Source organism: Oenanthe melanoleuca, chromosome 17, assembly GCF_029582105.1.
Source record: "Oenanthe melanoleuca isolate GR-GAL-2019-014 chromosome 17, OMel1.0, whole genome shotgun sequence".
Lineage (NCBI taxonomy): Eukaryota > Metazoa > Chordata > Aves > Passeriformes > Muscicapidae > Oenanthe > Oenanthe melanoleuca.
The window spans coordinates 1,352,346-1,373,018 of NC_079350.1; the positions used below are offsets into that span (position 1 = coordinate 1,352,346).

The window sequence follows — 20,673 nt, forward strand, 5'->3', positions numbered from 1 at the left end:
TCATTACAGCTCCATGGTCTGAGCCCCTGTTGGGGGGAGGCCATGCCTGGCTCCTGCCACAGCCACGCTGCAAAACTCCCCCTTGCTCTGGCTCTGGCCTGGCATTCACCTGGATTTTATCCACCCTTATCCTCACCCATCCCACCTCCCCATAGACCCACTGTCTGTCCCTTGCCCCTGGAGCCAGTGCAACACCCAGAGCTCTCACAGGAGCGTGGCTGAGGGCCTGGAGCAGAGAAGTGCTGGACCCCAGCCCAGATGCAGCACAGCTTTCCTTGGACAGGCAGGTGGGCTTCTCCAGGTCTGTGCCTCAGCTCCTGCTGGCAGCAGCACCATTTTCATCAGCTGGCTGGCAGCTTTCAGATAAAGATATTTGGGGCTAAACTTATCTCTTTTCTTTAAACTATTTGGGAGAAAACAAATAGAAGAGGGAGCAGTGTGTGTGCTGGAATGACCTGTCCCGATTCTGGCACCCAGGAGCTCTGCAGTGCTTTGCTCTGTGAACAGAAGGTGAAGGCACACACCTGTGTGAGGCTGAGCTGCCCTGGGGTCCCCCAGCAGCTGGGCACCACAGCCTTTTATTGTCAGGTTTAGTGGCTGCAGGCACTTGTGGCTGAGCCCGGAGCAGCGGCAGGGCGGCACCGGCAAGAGCACAATGTGAGAGGAGAGCTCTTCTGGTTCAAGATCTCCTCGTTCACCCCAGCTCAAGGATTGCCCAGCCCTGGGGGCAGCCTGGGGGGCTCTCCATGCACAGCACTCCTTCCACCCCTGGCCACTCCCACGGCACCGAGCCCAGCCTGGCGTTCCATCACCCTCTGTGCAGACCTGGGCTTTTAAAAACACACTGAGGGCTCACCTGAGAAAAGAAAACCAAACTAAACAACCCACTTCTTTGCTCAGCTGGAGTTTAATAACACACGTGGGTTATAAATACGCAGAAGAAAGTGAGAGTGGGTGGGCAGAGCACAAATGCCTCTGGTGGGTGTAGGTCTTGCTGCCTCTGAGACACCACTCCTATACCTGAAATGCTGCACAGCTACTCCTGGGGGCCACCATCTCTGCCTTTCTCATGTCTCTAGTGTGGGGAGGAAAGCTGCACTGCTTCTGGGTGGCATTGTCTCGAAAATAGTCTGAGGATGCCCTGCTCAGACAGTCCACGTGGAGCAAAATCAGAAACCTGCTAATGCACTGCTTACCTTGACAAAAGAAAATGTCACAATGCACAAAAAAAATGTGCTCACCCTACCCCTGGTGTGCCCTCACTGCACTGCCCACCTGAGGGTCCCCATCCAGAAGCTGCACTGGGAGTACCCAGCAGTGGTTGTTAAAGAAAATAATGTGAAATATGCTCCATTTGTATTCTGAGGAGCTGTGGACTTGCCCAAAGCCAGGCTGGGGAGCTGAGGAGGTAGCAGGGAGCTGCCATCCAGCAGAGGCCTGGGGCTTAGGAGGGATTTCTGGTTTTAATTCTACCCACCTCCATGGTGACATTGGCCTTTCTACAACCTGAAACAGAAGAAGCTAAATGGCTGCTTTTAAGCTCATAAATCCATCCCTGTCTGTATAGCCCACCTTCCCCAGCTTCCCTTCTTTGGGATCATGGCACCCCCAGCACCCTCCAGTGCTTTCTGCCACAGCTGCTGTCTTAAAACTGCCCAGGGCAGGAAGAGCTGCTGCCCCCTGGAAGCAGCCCAGCAGCAAGGGGTGCCACAGAGCGCCCACAGAGCAGTGGGGCTGGGGCAGGCAGAGAGCTCAGCACCAGGAACCTGCAGGGCCCCTCTGGCCCTGCCTGTGACCCCCAGCTCTGCTGGCACAGTGGGGCCCAGCAGCTGGACAGACGAGGATGGGCACCAAGGAAGGTGCAGAGACATGGGCAGAAACCAGGCAGGTGCCCTGAGACAGGCTGAGCCAAAGTGCTGCCAGAGAGGCAGAGTCACTGCTGGGGCTCAGAGCCTCTCCTCCCCCTCCTCTGTTCAGGGGGACACAGATTTCCCAGAGCCTGGCCAGGACAGGGCCCATCAGGGCAGTTTGGAAGTAACACAGTTCCTGAAGCCTCAGCAGGAAGCAGATGCCCTCCAACACACAACCACAGAACCAACATCAAATGCAGCAAAAACTACAGAGCAGGACGTAGGCAAATGTTACCTGAGCATTTGAACGCTGTCAGCTCTACGGCCTGAAAGAGGGGAGAACACGTGTTAGCAGAGGGCATGGGGCTGCTGGCTTTGCTGCTGGTGGCCCCCAAAACACTGCCTGGGGCCAGGCAGGGCTCCCCAAAACCTGCCCACCCACTGTCCCAGCAGTGAGCTGCTGCACAGGCCGGGAACCAGAGCCTTCATTGGGCAGTGCCACAGCTGCACCTCAGCACTGGGGAGGGGACACCCTGCTCCAAACACCCTCTCTGGGGACCCTGCCAGCCCCATGGGGACCCACCAGGCTGGAGACCACAAGAAAATCCAGGAAAGGATGAGAGCACCCCTGAGCTGGGTGGGAAGAGCCCACACAGCCTGCACTCTGTGCTCAAGGGATGGTTAATGCTCTGGGAGATGTGAAATTCCCACTCCCAGTCCAACAACAACAAAGATCACCAAACAACATTTTAAAAAGCTGAAACACGAAGAACATCTTGTCTGTGTTTGTATCTTCATTCGCTCAGTGTTTTGTCATTTTAAGTGTTTTCAAACGCCTTTGAGTGGCATCTTCTCTTCATCCCAACTATTGTGCAGCTGCCAGTGACATCCTGAGTCGGCCGCTCCTGCGGCGGGCGCTGTGACTCAGCCGGGAGCAGGGAAACAGCCCTGGCTGGTGAAACGGGGCACAGCCGGCAGCACGGGGCACAGCCGGCAGCACAGGGTACAGCCGGCAGCACGGGGCACAGCCGGCAGCACAGGGCACAGCCGGCAGCACGGGGCACAGCCAGCAGCACGGGGCACAGCCAGCAGCACAGGGCACTGCCAGCAGCACAGGGCACAGCCGGCAGCACAGGGCACAGCCAGCAGCACAGGGCACAGCAGCACAGGGCACAGCCGGCAGCACAGGGTACAGCCAGCAGCACGGGGCACAGCCGGCAGCACGGGGCACAGCCAGCAGCACAGGGCACTGCCAGCAGCACAGGGCACAGCCAGCAGCACAGGGCACAGCCGGCAGCACAGGGCACAGCAGCACAGGGCACAGCCGGCAGCACAGGGCACAGCCAGCAGCACAGGGCACAGCCAGCAGCACAGGGCACAGCAGCACAGGGCACAGCAGCACAGGGCACAGCCAGCAGCACAGGGCACAGCCAGCAGCACGGGGCACAGCAGCACAGAGCACAGGTGCACAGGGTACAGCCAGCACAGGGCACAGCCAGCAGCACAGGGCACAGCAGCACAGGGCACAGCAGGCAGGGCACAGCCAGCAACACGGGGCACAGCCAGCAGCACAGGGCACAGCATGCCCACAGTGCCCACAGCACCTTCAGTACCCACAGTGCCCACAGTGCCCACAGCACCTTCAGTACCCACAGCGCCCACAGTGCCCACAGTGCCCACAGCGCCCACAGCACCTTCAGTACCCACAGTGCCCACAGTACCCACAGTGCCCACCAGCTCTGCCAGCCCACGGACCCTGCACCGGCCCTGGGGAGCGCTGGCAGCACTGACTGTGGGACCAACTGTGGGACTGACTGTGGGACTGACTTTGGCACCGACTGTGGGAATGACTGTGGCACTGACTGTGGGAATGACTGTGGGACTGACTGTGGGAATGACTGGGGGACTGATTGTGGCACTGACTGTGGCACTGACTGTGGGAATGACTGTGGCACCAGCAGCACCTCAGCCCTGCAGCATCCTCAGGCAGAAAGGGAGCACACACATTAAAAATGCAGTGTTTATGCAGCAAAGATACAGCAAAGCCCTGGATGACCCTCACGTAGGGAAGCACTTTCTGTCTTTGCCTGCTCAGAAATGCCATGGCCTTGGCATTCAGGGGATCTGCTGCCTGCTAATGCCCCTGCCTTAGGGAACTCGGGTCCTTGGGCTGATCCCTGTGGCCCACGTCTCGTATCTGGTGCCAGGAGCTTAGCTCTGACCCTGGTTCACACAGCCAGCACCTGGCTGGCTGAGAAAAGCCTCACCTGCCAGTGAGTCCTGCTGCTGTTCAGCATTAACCACAATATAAATCATGAGAGGTGGAAATATGGATTTTACTGAGTGGCTTCAGAACGATATGCCAGCTATAGAAGTATTATCTATTGGATAAATAAGAGCTGTCTATGTGACATAGGTTTTCAAAGGATAAATATTAGAGAGGGAAAGAGAGATCCTTCACTGAGAGACTCATGAAAGTAGTGTTAGATTTTATTCTGAAGAAATTACAGCTCTTGTATGTCAAGTACACAAGGACTGATGATCATTTCAATAGCAGGAGATGGAAGTGGGAGCAGAGTAGTCAAATTTAAATTGCTCCCTGCCTCAGGCCGTGCCTTGCTGAGCTCTCCATCCTGATGCAGGCAGCACAGCCCTCCTGGGAGAGATGAGACTTGCCCATGGCACCTGCCCCACTGCCTGATTCAATTTGCACTCCTTGGGAAAGTCTCCTGCTTGATCCATACCAACCTCAGTCTAGGGTTTTATGGCTCTGATTCAGTGGCACCTCGTGCTCCTGTAGACCCTGCTCTGAGCCCCCTCCTGGCATGGCAAGGCTGCTTCCCCATGGGCTCAGGGTGAGTCTTTGCCTTGGAATTCGACTGCTCTGGGACTGGGACCACCTCATCTCCTGTCCCTGGAGAGATGCCCTGCCCTGTTGTCCCCCTGCCCATGCTCAGGTGGTGTCCCTACAGAACTGCTGTGCTCTAGCTGGGGGGAAGGTGGAAGAATAACAGATGTTACATACCGGTCTCTCAGGTGACATAATTGATGCAATTCCCATGGGAATTTTGGCTCCAAAATTTCCTAAAGGGTGAAGCAGGACAATGAGTTCACAGACCAGGGAACAGAAATATTCATGCTTTCCCAAGAACTTGGTGTTTTGTGTCCCCCACTGAAGCAAAGGGACCAAACAGCTTTTCTGCATCACTGCACTCACAAAGTGGTTGGAGAATGCAAAACATTCTTTCCCCAAAGCCAAAAATCCCTATTTTTTACTCTCACTTTTGCCTTTCCTCCAGAAAATTAATTTTAAGACACGACCATGGATTTTGTCTCAGGAGAATGCAATGCTGACTAACACACTGAAGAGCCCCCCTGCCCACACTGTGCCAGGCTGCAGCCATGGACTGACCCCTCTGAGACCCATGAGGACTCTGCCTCCCCCTGCAGCAGCAGCACCAGACCTGGTGCTCACGCAGGCACAGTGTGCAAAGGAATCAATGCTGTGCCAGCTGCACTAAAATTCAAGTCTTGGGAATAACATTTTACTGTGTCACCCCCCAGCCTGGGCTAACAGTGACAACGATCCTCTTACCTTTGCTGGTGATGCTCTTCACTGGAGGCTCTCTCTGCACAGGGCTTGGCAGGGCACTCCCAGCTGCAGGACTCAGCTTCCCTTCCCAGGAGGTCGTGTTTCTTGGACTGGATAAGTAGTTGATGGGATGAGAGCAGTTCTGTAATGACAGGCAAGAGACACAGGACAGTGAAAATCAGAATGAGTCTTTGCTACGTCCAGATCCAACTTCAAAGATTGATTTCACCACATTGCTTTGGCTCCTACCCCACCCTGGCAGAGCAGGCTGCTGCCTAATAGGAGCAGGCTATCTTTGGGTCTGCCTTGTCCAAAAGGATTGCAAAGAAGGGAGACAAAAGTAAAAAATAAGATTTCTTTCCATCATCATCTCCTCAAAGCAGACCCACGGTACAGCTGGGACCCTTCTCTGGTGGGGGTGATGGATGAAAGGGCAGCAGGGATTCCTTCCAACTTACTGTGAATGAGAGGGCTTTCTTCTTATCCTTCATCCTCTGGATGGCATTCCTCACCTGGAGCAGAGCAAGGACATGAGAGAGGGCCACAGCAAGTCATGGAGAAAAAGCAGCCATGGCTCCAGCAGCACAGTGGGGCTGTGCTGGCAGAACCCAGCTCTGCCCAGATGCCAGCACACAGCTGCTGTGAGGAGTGACTGAACCCAGCCAGGGCCATCCCTTACCTCACTGTTATAGATTGCATACACCAGGAATATGTACAGGCCCTGGAAGGGAGAGAGCAGAGCAAGGTCAGAGGTGCAGGGCTGGTTTGTGCTCCATGGAGCAAACGGGCTTGAGGAGCTCTGGGATGGGTGAGACTGGCACAGATGGTGGCACAGCACAGCCAGGCAGGCAGGGACCAGGCTGTGCAGAGTCTGCTGCTCTCACACACGGTGACAGTGGCACCTGGGCCAGCACAGGGCTGGGCACAGCTGTGTGAGGGATGAGCCCAGGCCAGGCCCAGAGCGAGCACTGCCCAGGGGCCACAGCCTGGGGCTAATTACAGCTCCAGACCGACCATTTTGGCCTTAAAGCAGCCCTATCTGGCCCACCAGATTTATGTTATATCTGTGGGTGTTTTGTTATCGCAGCGAGATAAATCAGCTGCAGCCAGAGATGCAATTCATCTTGTCCTCAACGAGCCTTGCTCTCATCTGCGAGCTCTTGGCAGGCGCAGTGGTAGCAGCCCCCTGGCACCCAGCCGTGACCTGTCCTTCAGCCAGCAGTGCTGCTCACTCCCCCAGACCAGATTTCTGGCCAGGCTTCCAAGGCAGGTCTTCCTTGAAAGAATCATTCTGGATGGGCTGGGGAGGGGGGAGCGGAGAGGTCGGTGGGGAGGAGAAGAGGAAGGAGAGGAGGCCCAGCTGCAGCAGGGGCAGGAAAGGAGATGCAGCTCTGGGGGAGCCCCCCGTGCCTGCACCTCCAGCCCTGCTGCTGCCCCACAGCACCACAGGCTCCCTCCTGCTGTGCTTCACTCTCTGGGCTCCTGCACTGCCTGTCATGTTTGGGGCCATCACACAGAGCAGCCTTGAAGGCAGGCTTGGGCTTCTGCAGACAAACAGAGAGCAGCCAAACAAAAAACAGCCCCAGCAGCAGAGAAACTCCACGGGACCCACACGAGAAAAAACACTCTGGCCTCAAAGGAAATTCCAAGTGATCCATAGGACAGTCAGCAAAGGGGCTGGGAGGATGGCTTTCTCTCAGCTCTGCAGCTTCTCACCAGCATTTATTTCTCCTCTGGGGAAACCTGCAGATTGTCCTGAACTTGGTAATGAAGGGGCAGAGGCAAATGAGTCCAGCACAGCCAGATCTGACCACACAGCTCTGAGCCTGCAGTCCTCAATTACCCAAGCATGGCATGAGGAGACAGGGAGAACTGATGCTGTTTAAGACAGGCCTCCTGCCATCCTCCTGACATCCTTAAGAGCAGAGATGTGGAGAGGCAGCCCTTGTGTGGCCTTGGAACCTCCTCTCAGAGCCCTGACGGATGTGCGTGAGCAGCACCCAGCTGCTGGAGCAGTGCCAGCCAAGGCAGCACCTCCCTGGGCAGGGAGAACATCCCTGGGCAGGGAGAACATCCCTGAGCAGCCAGAACATCCTGAGCAGGGAGAACATCCCTGGGCAAGGAGAACATCCCTGAGCAGGCAGAACATCCCTGGGCAAGGAGAACCTCCCTGGGCAGGCAGAACATGCCTGAACAGGGAGAACACCCCTGGGCAGGCAGCACATCCCTGGGCAGGCAGCACATCCCTGAGCAGGGAGAACATCCCTGAGCAGGGAGAACATCCCTAGGCAGCCAGAACATCCCTAGGCAGGGAGAACATCCCTGGGCAGGGAGAACATCCCTGGGCAAGGAGAACATCCCTGAGCAGGCAGAACATCCCTGGGCAAGGAGAACATCCCTGAGCAGGCAGAACATGCCTGAACAGGGAGAACATCCCTGGGCAGCCACCCATCTTGTGTACATGGTGATAATGCCTGAGCTCACCCTTGGAGAGCTGTGCCCTCAGTGTCCCCCTGCTCCCCCCTGCCTGCTTAGAGCTCCACGTTCCCCTCGGGACCGTGCTGGGAGCCGTGTTGGTGTTCAGCGATGTTCAGAGATGTTCAGGGATGTTCAGGGATGTTCAGTGCTTCTCTAGCTCCATCTACAGCTGCCTCCTCTCAAGGTTTGCAAGGCTCTGTTGATGCTGTGAATTGCAGGTGGCAAGCACATGTTCCAGGAGTGTTTGTCACTGTGTCCCTGAGCTCCAGATATCCCGAGGTGCTGGAAACAGTCCCAGCCTGGGGCAGAGCTAAGCACTCCTGGCTGCTGGGACTTATACAATTTGTTTTGCTCTCTTAACCACATACAGGCTGGTTAAAGCTTTAAAGTCTTTGGATGAAAACAATAAATTCAGAAGCAAATATTAGGTGTTGCTTTATGCACCAGGTAATGGTGTCACTTCCTGCCTTCCAGAATTCCCTATTAGCACTCACTTATTAACAACATGACTGCAATAACAGCAGCTATGCCCATGGAAGATACCAAGACAAGCAAAAAGCCTTAGAAATGTAGCCAGGTGATGAAGAGGAATGAAGAATCTCAAAGAGATTATATGATCCACACAAGGTTTTGCAAGTCAGAGCTAGAAACAGCCCCCAAAATTCCAGTTGTCCCAAGCAAGGCTCTGACCAGCAGCCCACCAAAGCTGGCACACCAAACACTCCTGCATCTCACCCATCCCAGGACAGCTGGCACTGGGCACTGGGAGCATCCCTGGGGAGCAGCTGCACACAACATGGATTTCAGAGATAAACGTTTTCATTCCTGATTCTTAGTTCTTCCCCAGCCTCCCTCAGAAAAGCTGAATCCCAGGCAAGGGGAAGGAGGCTCTGCCTGCACTGTTCACAGAGGTCACAGCCTCTCAGAATGTCTGAGCAGGAGCTAGATGGAAAACACCCATCCTGGAACACACCCCCCAAGCAGGAGTCGAGCACACTGTGGCTGGATGTGACCTTTGACACACAGCCCACCAACAGCCCTGCTCTAACAGGGACAGTGACACCCTGCCCTGCCCTGTCCTGCAGGAAACAGATCATTTCCCAGATGCAAACAGCAGGAGGGATGTCTGCCCCATTTGACTGCACAGGTACCATTTTAATTACCCACTGTATGAGCAAATAAAAACCTCTAATGAGTTTGTAACTGCCAATTTGAAACCACACTGGTGTGAGAAAAACTAACACAAGAAACAAGATTTGAACTGGAAACCTGTGGCACCAGCAGGACACAGCCAGAGACTGGGGCTGAGGTCATTGGGTGTACAAGGTGTACAGAGCTACATTTTGTATCTTGGAGGGATTAAATGAGATTTCTCAGACAAAACAGCCCAGTGGCTTGGGAAAGCTGGGCTGGCTTCAGAGCCAAAGTGTCCCTGGCTCAGGGACAGGTGGAGGGCACTGCAGGTGCTGGCCTGGGCACCCAGGTGTGCAGGACTCACCTGGAGGGAGTTCAGCACAATGAAGACATAGGCCCAGACGATGCTGAGGTGCACAAGGACCCCACACAGCCAGGTGAGCCCCAGCACAGGCAGCAGCACCAGGACGGGTTTGGCCGTGGCCCTGGCAGGAGGAAGAGCTCAGGGTTACTGGGCATATTTCAGAGATGAAACACTACTAAGACAGTAGCTGTGGAACAAATTCCTCTGCAAACAAAATAAGTCAAGACAGGAAAAACCAAATATTTCACCTCCCAGACCCCAGTGTGCCATCCCTGCTCTTCATTTATCACTGCAAGTTAGCAAGAAAGGAGCTCTTTGACGTCACCAGCCATGAGAAAACAGCTATTTTCCCCCCAATTTCTGCCACAAGGAGGGTTTCTCCATTTGTTTTATTTGCACATGGATGTCACTCTGCCCTCCAGCAATGCCCTATCTTTGTGCTTCTGTAAATTTGGGGAAATTTATTTATGCTACAGGGGAACAATGCGTGTCTAGCAGGGGTATCCGGCGCCAGCTAACAACAATAAAAATTCACAGAGCATGATAAAGTAATGACTCAGGCAGCAGTATTTTAGAGGTCTCTCTGTATTGACTGATTACAGAAGTCCCCACTGCCTCTTTCCCTGTGTGTGTAGCCCCCACCAGCCTTATTTTCAACCCACCAAGCCCCAAGTTTGGATTTCTGCAGGCACTGCCAAGGGTGTTCTGTCCCAAAGGGGTGAGTTTAGGAGTGTGAGTGCAGATGGAGACCAGCACTGGTTCCCAAGTTACCCTGGGGGAGAGAATCCCTTCTGCCCCTTCTGCTCTGACTCTCACAGCTCACTGCCTTCCACTTGGCCAAGCTTCTCTGGGCAGGCTGTGCCAGTGCCTCCTCAGCTTCCCTGGAAAGGATTTCTTCCATGGATCTAGCACTGTCTCACATATTTCACACCCAGAGCAGCCACAGCTGGCAGAGCCAGGCCCTTCCCTGCTCACCAGATGTGAGTTCCAATCTGGCTCTCCAGGCTGCTGTTGGGGGTCAGCATCTTCAGCCTCCTGCGGGCGCTGGCCACGGTCACCGTCAGCACCCGGAGCAGCACCAAGGTGTTCACCTGCCAGGGCAGAGCTGCTGCACTCGCTGACACCCTGCACCCCCAGCCTCGGGGGGAGACTTTCCTGCTAGTGCCAGAACTTGGGGACAAATATCACTACCAAGAAAGCAATGAAATCAAAAGGCTTCACAGAGCTATCTACATGTATGAAATCTAGGAAACTTATCCCAAAACTTATCCTATTGAATGCCTTCCCTGTTAAAGGTCTATTCTGGACCCCTTAAACATTGGGCCTTTTTCTGCTGCTGTGTTTTGTATAATGATACTTGAAGGATGTAGATGTTCCTGTATTAAAATCAGACCTCTAGCTAAGGCAATGTCACACATCACATTCCTAACTGAACAGCCAACAAAGAACTTGTCAGCAAAATTTTCTTAAAGCACTTTTTCCTAACAAAAAGCTTTTTCAATTAAAGAGACTTATTTGTGTTGTAGAAGTCTATATAAAGTAAAACAACATTTTCCCTATAAAAGCAACAACAAGCTGCACCCCTGACTCTGCATTGCTTTTCTAGGACCAGACCCAAAGGACTCCCACCCTCCCAGCAGGGCTTGGAACTTACAGCCAGGATGAAGAGCACAGGCCCCACGAAGGCCCAGATGACATTGGTCTGCACATTCAGCCAGCAGTGGTTGGCTGCCACATACTTGTTAAAGGAAGTTGCAAGGGTGACCCCCACGATAAGGATTGGAAGCCCTGCAGAAAAACCCACAGGTTAAACCCTGGGAAAAGCAGAAATGCCCCATGCAGGGCACTGTGCACCAGACAATTGCTTCAAAACCCCCCTGTGCAGGCAGACTTCAGAGTGAGCCTCCAAAACCCCATGAGCAACATCAATTCTCTACAGCTGAAATCTGTCCTGGCTCAACACAGCCAGATTTACAAGCTGTCAGCATCTTTCTCTGAGGTATAAAGCATTCCAAGTCCTGAGTCCTGACCAAGGCAATTTATTCCTCAGATTGCTTTTTTAACAAAATGGACAGTCAAAGACATAAACCAATCCAAAATACTTGAGGTGGTTGCCCAGTGTCCAACTAGGTGTGTGCTCTTTGAGCAGCACATCCCTAAAGAGGCTCCTCTTTGACACAAAACTCAGTTTATTCAAATAATTCTATGTCCCTAAAGGGCTCTCTCAGAATAAAAGGTGCTTGGTGGGGAGTACATTTATATTAAATTACTATCAGACAACAGTGATGGTCTCCAAGAACAAGAACTTACCATAAATCTCCACCTCCTTTTTTTTTTACTGAACTCCTGGATTTAGAAATATAACAGAAATGCTGCTTAACTTATACTCTAAGACTAGCAACTTGACAAATAATTCAAGAGAGCCTCTGCAGGATACTGGCACCCAGTTCTCATATTCAATTAAATCAAACAATTGTATTAAAACTTTCCCTAGAAAAGAAAAAGAATATTTTCCTGAGGACCCAGGCAGAGGAGTGTGCAGATACCCCAGCCTGTCACGTAGTAGAACTTCATTCTCCTGTCTTCGCTCATGTTGACTGCTACCACTTTGCTCCAGAGGAGAAGCCCCTCCACCAGCATCCATGAGAAGGCTGCCATGAAGAAGAGATGCAGGAAGGCAGTGACCATGAAACACAGCACCTGCAGGGGACAGAAACCACAACTGCACAACGTAGACATGTGCATCTCCAAACAGAGAGACAATTCTACCCCAGTGCCAGTCACAGGTAATGAATATAAGGGTTTATTCTCCTGTTCTGTAGCTCTGACAGTGGCTGGAGCCATTCACGTGCTGAATGGGCCATTCCTGGTGAGCTCACCTGGTTGGTCTTGGCCAACTCACTGAACATGAGCAGAGCTTCTCCTGCAGCCAGTGCAAAGATCAGGTTCTTGTGCACAGTTGTTCGTTCACTCTTGGGGACACTGGGGAGGGAGAGAGGGAGCCCTGAGCTGCAGCCAGACAAAAGGCAGCAGACAAAAGGGTCTCCCTGTCCCCTGGGCTGTGCAGGCCTGCCTGGCAACTTGTGGTCTCTGTGCCACTCACTGCAAAGATGACAGTCCAGGGGACAGAGGACAGCCCTGCTGTGCAAGCATTTGGTGCTGGGGACACTTTTGGATACTCAGCCCTTGGTCACAGCTCTGGGGAACTGGCAGGGAGGGGGAGTGGAGGGAGCCACTGCCATGCTCACAAGGCAGAGCTCTGTGCTTACCAAGTGACACAGAAGGGCTGGCAATCAAAGAAATAGTCCTTGCTCCATTTATTTTATAAAAACGAATCCTAGCAGAGCAGCTTTTATAGTAAACATCATTAGCAATTGATAAAAGTCTTGCCACAGACACCCAGGTGTGTGCACAGATCAATGAGCATCTCCACAGAAACAGCCAGGGCTGAGCCTCTCTCCAGCCAACAACCACAGAGCACAGGGCAACTCCCACCTCTCCCCACTCACCTGCATCACCCCACGCTGACAAAGGACACTGAGAAAGGCTCTGAAGTAAGTACCAAGTAGAAAATACAGAGAAGGCTACAAGTGTCCAGGCTTCTTACCGAACTACCAAGAACAAAATGAAGGTGACTATCAAGGCACAGAAGGAAACTCCACATCCAATAAAAGTCAAAGTCTGCAGTGTGAACTCCTCCTTGGTGGTCCTCTGCTCCAGACATGAAACAACAGAAGACACAAATCCCTCCTGAATTAACCACACCAGTGGCAGTCCCAGCATCCACCCCACAGCAGCTCCTCACGTACCTGCATCTCGTACACCTGCAGCAGGATGGCAAAATTCGTGCTGTGGTTGCAAAAACAGGCAGTGGAGTCTGGGAGAGACACCACCACAGAGCAGCCAGCTGTGGACCACATCCCACCAGCATCTGGGCTAACATGCAGCAAAAACAGAGAAAACACACAGAAATTACCTTCCACTTCCACAGAAAGCCAGGGCATGATGGGAATTTCATTCTCCCAGAAAAAGCAGAGTTTAAAGGAGGAAGATGAGAATATCAGAAACAGGTCTTCATGTGGACTTCTCTTTGGTTCACCCTTTGTGTCAGCAGCTTTGCCTCATCCAGCAGGCACTCAGTGAAAATAGATCTGGCGTCAATGTGTGCATTGAAGAGTGGAGTTCAGCCATCACAGCTTCAAACAGAGCCCAGTTAATGCACAGCTCTGGGAAGAGCTCCCTGCACAGCCCCTGCACTGAGAGCAGCTCTGGGCTGTGTCTGACTGGCCACCAGCTCAGCCTGCCATAAACTCAGCATGGGCTCTGGGTCCTCAGCACATCCAGCAATGCTCCCATCTGAACTCCCCTGGCAGGAACCACGGCTGAGCTCTGTCCCACTGCCCCTGAGCACCTCCAGTACCACAGCAAGGTCAGGATCAGAGCAGGGCTGCTGGCACCCTCTGGACAATAACCAGCTGTTTCCAAAACCATGCCCTTCCCACCTTCCCCAGCCTGATCCATGCCTGCTGCAAGTCTGGGACTCCAAGGAGGTTTTTTCACTTGAATGACTTAATTACCAATCCATAATATATCACAGCCTCAGTGTTCTCACCACAGTGACATTCAGCAAAAACACATCCCAGTGCCAGGCAGGATTTATGAGGCTGGGAGTCCTGCACGTCTTTGGGGCATGTATCTTGGACTAACTCTTCTTTGTCACAGGCAACAATCATAATTAACCAGGGCTTTCCATTTGAGTTGTATATATCTCATTAAAGGTCACTTGCTTGTGAGTGACTTCTCCAAAGGAAATCTTCCCAGGAAAGCATTCTGCTCCAGCAGACTAGGGATGTCAGCATGCAAAGGAGGCAAAAAATTCCAGATCTCTACTCTTACCACTACATTTATATTGTGATGTTTGATTTTCCAGTGCAAATGAAAAGCTCATAAATCTGGGGACCCAAGCTGAAACAACACACCTGAGGCTGAAGTTCCAGAAGGCACAGATGGGCCCCACCAGGGTATTGGGCAGGTCCTGCAGGCAGAGAGGGGAGAGGAGAGGTCACACATGGGCTGGACAGAGGTGCAGGTCACTCACTTGGCTGGAACAGGGTCAGTCAGCACAGGACAAACACCTCCCCAGGCACACAGAGTCAGGGCAGGAGCCCTGGGCACGGGACAGCCCTGGATATGGGACAGTCCCCATCCCAAACCTTTGGGTGCTGGGTCGGGCTGGCAGGGGGTGCCTGGGGGGAACAGCCCCCATCCCAAAGCTCTGGGGTGCTGGGTCGGGCTGGCAGGGGGTGCCTGGGGGCCACAGCCCCCATCCCAAAGCTCTGGGGTGCTGGGTCGGGCTGGCAGGGGGTGCCTGGGGGCACAGCCCCGCGGGTACCTGGACACGGTGCTGCAGGCGATAGCGCACGGACGTGCTGATCTCCTGGAAGTCGCTGAGCAGAGTGGATGAGATCACAGCCGTGCCCACTGCGGTGCGCAGGGACCTGCCGGGGAAAGGAGCTGCTCACAGGCTCGGGAAGCTCAGGACGTGCCCAGGAACCGCCATGTCCCGGTGTGCAGGACAGCTGGAGGGACGCGGGTCGCTGCCAGGGGCTGGGCACGGGGTAGGACGGAGCTTGGGACACCTGGCAAAACCCCAAACCCCACCACTGCCCCGGCACTGGAGACGGGCACCGCAGCATCCCGAGAGTTCCAGCTGCGCAGCCCAGGGGCTGAGGGTGTGCGGGATGTGCGGGATGAGCGGGATATTCGGGATGAGCGGGATGTGTATGATATTCGGGATGCGAGGGTTGTGAGGGATATTCGGGATGCGCAGGATGCGCGGGCGGCCATCCCCACCTAGCGTTCGGAGCTCCGGGAGCGCTCCCAGAGCCGCCCCCACCAGAGTCACCTGCCCAGCCAGAGGGGACCCTATGGGAGCCCCTGTGGGCTCTGTCCCCTGCCACCCCAGCAGAGCTGGGAACCCCAGGAGCCAGAGGCACGCAGGAGACCCCACCGGGCATCTCAGCGCACAGTGCAAGGGCTGAGATGGGTCGGGATGAAGGTCAACCCAAAATCGAGGCACCAGCTCAATGCAGATTTGGAAATGAGCTTTTCTGTGGCACTGAGGGAAGCCCTGGGGTTCTGTTTCACTCACTTCTGCCCCCCATCAGAGGCAGCCATGCTCTGGGACACGGCGCTGGCGCCGCTGCCGGACAGGCAGCGCTGCAGGGAGCCGTAGCCAAACCACATGTTCTTCACTGTGACCCTGTGGAGACCTGGAGGGACAGAGCAGGGCACAGGCACAGAGCACAGGGGGGTGATACTGGGGGTGCAGAACACCCTCAGCTCCGAGCTGTGTCTCTAGAGATGCTGCACAGAATCTCTCCCCTCCGGCCCATCTCCCCTTCACCAAGAACATCCCCACCCCACACTGCTCCAGACCTCACACAGGCAGGGTAAAAAGTCTGTGCCACTAAGGAAGGTGATGCAGCAGTATCAGGGGAGGCTCAGGTGTCATAACAAACCTCTGGATTTCAGCCTTTGCATTTCTTCTGCAGGAACTTCGATGAGGTCGTGCCTGCCTTTCTCAGGGGTCTGGACCACGTATGCCTCACCACTCAGCTCCTGCTCACTCAGCTCCAGCTCCCTCACCTCCAGTCCTGTGCGAAGGGAAAATCAGGTGCTGAAACAGTGTTCAGCCTTCCTCCAGAGCTACTGCTACAGCAAAGTTCCACAAGGACACTATAATCCCAGCCAAGACCCACAACAGCAGCAGACTGGTCCCTTTCTCTGCAAACCAGGGGCATTTGGGCTCAGGTTCTCCCATGCCCAAAGGTTTCTTACAATCCTCTTGCAATCCACAGGGTGAGAGGTGCCTTCACATTGTGACACTGCACAGAGGAAATGTGGAGCAGGCTGCAGGGCTGGCAAGAGGTGAGCCAGTGGAGAGGAGCCAGGAGGAGATTTGGACTGGGAACCAGACAGGATGACTGGTCTGGGTCTTGGTGAGACACCCTCCAGTGCCACTCACCGATATTCCCATGTTGGATCATGATCTTTGACCTCTCTGGGGTCAGCAGTGGCACCAAGAGTGACACCATTCTGTCACAGAGCTCAACGACAGCCATGGGCCCCCTGATGACCTGCAAGCACAGAGAGAGTGATGGACACGTGAGCATGGAGAAAAACCTCACAGGGGTGGGATGATGGAAATCCCTCATGCAAAGCCTGACAGTGAGGGGGCTGATGGCAAACAGCTCCTTGGCAGCTGATCCACAGAAAACACAACACACTAGAAAGGGAAGGGCATTGCCCTGCCAGACAGCAGGAGTCTGCAAACCTCCAATCCAGACTGACAAAGTGGGGAACTTGAAGAGAGCTGAATCCAGCACTGGAGGGGTTTGCAAGGGAGGCACCACTAGCACTGCACTTGTTTGCACAAGAACTTGGGTGCACAAACGAGGCACCAGGAAAGCAGCTGGATGTGATCTGAGCTGGGGAAGAGGCTCCATACCTGTGCTTGCAGCACTTTCACATGCTCAAATACGGCCACAAAGGCTACAGTGACCATGCAAGGGCAGCATGAGCAGCCTGTGGTCATGCAGCAGCCAAGGCTGAGCAGATGAGGCACAGAGTCAGACTGGTGACACCATTACCTGGCTGATCGATGACCATGTCCCACTGTTCTGCTCTTCCAGAATTAACTCTGTTACTTCCATGTAATACTGGCCCAACTGCTCCAGCATCTCCAGCTCATCTCCCTCCTGGATTTCCATATCTGAAACTTGCTGTAGTAACTGAAGCACTGCAAGGAGGTCAGATGGCTCAAGCACGGGCACTTCTCCTCCTCTCAGAACAGTTGCCAAGATATCAAGAGCATCAAGAGCCATGGAGAGGTTCATGTCCTGCACATCACTTGTGAAGACGCTGTCAGGAATCTGCCATGGAAAAGATGGTTTCGTTCAGAGCAGAGCCCTGACTCTCCCTGATCATCAGCTGTGCCTTGGCAATGCCCTGCATGCCCTTGCTGCCATCAGGACACCTGTCTGGCCAACCAGGAATATCCTGGGGGAAGGGATCTCCTGTCCAGACTCCCATCCTCAGTGAGATGAGTCAATCTGAAGCAACACTGCTTGTTTGATCACAGCAGGAGTTACAGCTGTGCTGGTCACAATCTCCAATAGCAGCTCAGGAAAGGTCCCAGGCACAACTGCTGGCAAGCAGCACTGGGTGCCAGCATGTCCACCCCAGCAGCTCCTGCCTGCTCCAGGTGCCAGCTGCCCCTGCTGGGGCTGCAGGACTCACCACAGTCCTCACTGCAAGGCTGTTCACACGGCTGGCAAGCGAGTGACTGGACTCCAGCTGAGCTCTCTTCAGTTGCCAGTATGCATCTGGGGACAAACCAGAACCAGAGCCACTGCTGTGGGGCCCAACAGCATGGTTAACACATGCCATGCTCAAAGCCTGGCCAATGCTCCTCTGATGGTGGCTATGTCTGCAGGACAAGGAGACTTCACAGCTGTATTTTATTTTTAGCACAACATCCCATCTGGAAAGACAGTTTCACACTCCTTTTCTGCTTCTCCCCTGGCCAACAAATCTGGAAATGCCTGGCTTGGGAGGCGCTCACAGCCCTGCACCCATGGAAGCTGTGCCACCACTGCCCAGCTGGGGAGGAGCCCAAACCCCTGCCAGAGTGCAGGCAGCTGCAGCAAAGAGCCAGCCCCAGATTTGCATGTGGCCCCTTCAGAGCAGGGGCCTCCCCACCCTGACCACCATCCCCTGGGAGCTCCAGGAGTGCATGCAATGGAAGCAGTACAGAAATAACTAACAGATGCTGTACCCTTGCTGTAGAGACAGATGAAAGGCAAAGTCTGCAGACAAGATGTGTAACTGAACCCACTGCTGCCAACTTCCAGAACTCTGCATTCCTCAACAGGCCCTGTGGAAACACAAACAGACAGAAGGGTCTCCCAGGGACACACCATCCCCAGCAGGTATCACCCTCCCTGCAGAAATCCACAACCCAGGTACAACAAACCTGTGGGCTGTGCCTTAAGAGCCAGGACAGCAGCCATGAGGATACTGAGACTCACCTGGGCAAAGAAGCTGTGTGGTCACTGCCTGAACAGTGCTCTCCACTTCCAGGACATTTGAGCTCCACCCAAAAACAAGGTCTTGCTCTAGCACCAAGCACGAGCGAACCTTCTCAATCTGCTCTGTGCTGAGGACTTTCTGCCAGATGTGCAAGTCAGTGATGTTCCCACTGAAGGATTCCTTCGCCCTGAAGGTGCCCCCCAGGGAATCTTGATCCTGCCCAATTATGAAGGTCCCCTCGCCAAAGATGGCCTGGGGGGCAGATGCCCCCACAGAACACAGACCACTGGCAGATGCTCTCCTTTTCCCATCGGCATAGATGGCCCAGGTGCCATTTTCCTGCTGCCAGGTCACGCAGAAGTGATGCCACTGCCCATCAGCACGGAACACAGGCAGGTAAGGGGAGTGGTGCCCGTGCACTATGAGGGCAAACCGAACAAAGCCTTCCTCATCCACAAAGCCACGGAGCTGGAACTCGTTCATGAAAGCAGGCACGGCGTAGGAGAAGATGGTGGCAATCTCCTGGGTCCTGGTGTCCCACTGCAGGTGGGCACAGGCTGTGACTGCAGGCAGGGCTGGGAAGTCAGACAGCACCTTCACATATTTTGTGTCTGTTTTGTCTCTGAATACCAGGACTGGTACAGTGTGGCCACCTAGAAGGAGAAATTTCAGTCAGTAGAAAGGAAGAAGCACAGGCTAACAAAGTGACAATAAGAAAAACAAAAGACAACTTCTCCAGCCATATTTTTTATAATGAAAACATCTCTAAATAGCCCATGTCCACTTATACTCACGTCTCCTCTTTGTTTTGTGCAGGACACTGTCCCTTTCCTTTAGCCAGACAGAACCTCTGATGTGGTGGGACTGCAGCAGTTTGCTGAAGGAGCCTCGCTCACTGTCCTGGGGTTCAAAGAGCAGCTGGGCAAAGCGCTGCTCACAGTACCTGTCAGCTTGCCACCAGTCCAGAGCAGTGGCCACATATTCATACGTGTGTCTGGGGGTCTCAATCGTGACAGGAGCAAAACCTGGAGAAAGACACACGTAGCATGGGGGAACAGAAGGTCTCTCCAGGTCAGTGTTAAAAACACTGCCCTGTGCATCTTGGAGGAGCTGCTGGCAGGGGCTCATCTCTCTGTGCAACCTTTGGGTCAGTGGGCACAGTGGGACAGGTAAGCTCAGACTCTGTTGGACCTGAACTGAGGGATGCCTGTGGCACTCCCATGGGACACACAAACCAGGCTAAGCTCAGCACAAAGGAAAAACTCACTCTGCTATCCCTAGGGATGGCCCTCAGAAAAGCTTGTTCAAAGCAGTTATGTAAAAACCACTTTTCTTGCTTTATCCCCCTTCCCAGCTCCTCCCAGCTTCTGCACTTGCACATGCAATTTGCAGGCACAAAATAATCTGTTTGGTCTGCAGTTGCAGAGGGGCACAGAGCAGCAGCTGAGCAAATACCAGCTTTGCAAACAGCATTTTAGGCACAAAACAGAGTAACAGGAAAAGTTTATTTATCTTTGTTTGCACCACCAGACACCTTTTGTTTCTCTGTGCTAGATATTGCTTGTAAAACACATAGAGAGTGCTGATGGAAACACTAACCTTTAGAAGTCTGGTTCTTGGCAAGGGCTGCAAAGGCAAGGAGACTCCTGCACAGACTGACCTGGTGGAGAGGATGTGTTGTAACATTCAGAAAAACATCATCTGAAATACCCAGGATAAAAAAACCCAAAACCCTATAATACTCACGAGAAAGCTGAAGAACCAGGAATCAGGTCTCAAGTCTCTCCTAAACATGCTGACCAGCTGGAAAGTTTTCACCCTTTGCTAGAATAAATGAAATATTATTGGAGATGTATCACAGAGACAGAAGCATTCTGCAGAAAGCCAGTTCCCTGACAATGATGCTTTCCTCAGAAAGTCTCAAAACAAAAAGGAGAAAATTACTCCCCCTGAAATTCCTGTCCTGAATAGGATCTTATTCAAAGAATCCCCAGATCTTCTTGAAGTACTTAAGGTCTCGGTTTAGCATTTGTTTGCAGGATGCAAAATATTTAAGCATAAAACATTGAGATGTGCAATATTAAGGAACAGGCAAGATCACAGAGCCTCTTCATCTGCACTAACTAAATAAAAAAGCCACCACAAATGGCATCATTAAACAG

The 20,673-nt window shown here is 53.5% G+C and overlaps 1 protein-coding gene across 1 annotated transcript; it reads right to left on the reverse strand.

The window, feature by feature from the left end:
* Positions 1–1,075: 1,075 nt before the first annotated feature.
* On the reverse strand, positions 1,076–20,330 carry ADGRD2 (adhesion G protein-coupled receptor D2). Its single transcript, XM_056505467.1, has 25 exons — positions 20,258–20,330; positions 20,111–20,171; positions 19,306–19,536; positions 18,511–19,164; positions 18,258–18,356; positions 17,720–17,805; positions 17,071–17,352; positions 16,446–16,557; positions 15,940–16,074; positions 15,570–15,690; positions 14,811–14,916; positions 14,398–14,453; positions 13,228–13,354; positions 13,026–13,129; positions 12,298–12,400; positions 11,965–12,118; positions 11,073–11,206; positions 10,394–10,509; positions 9,419–9,539; positions 6,122–6,163; positions 5,901–5,954; positions 5,446–5,584; positions 4,876–4,934; positions 2,146–2,176; positions 1,076–1,152 (listed from the first exon to the last, which is right to left on the reverse strand). Exons 1-25 carry the CDS (start codon positions 20,303–20,305, stop codon positions 1,076–1,078), a joined length of 3,252 nt encoding a protein of 1,083 aa, XP_056361442.1. The 5' UTR covers positions 20,306–20,330.
* Positions 20,331–20,673: the final 343 nt, after the last annotated feature.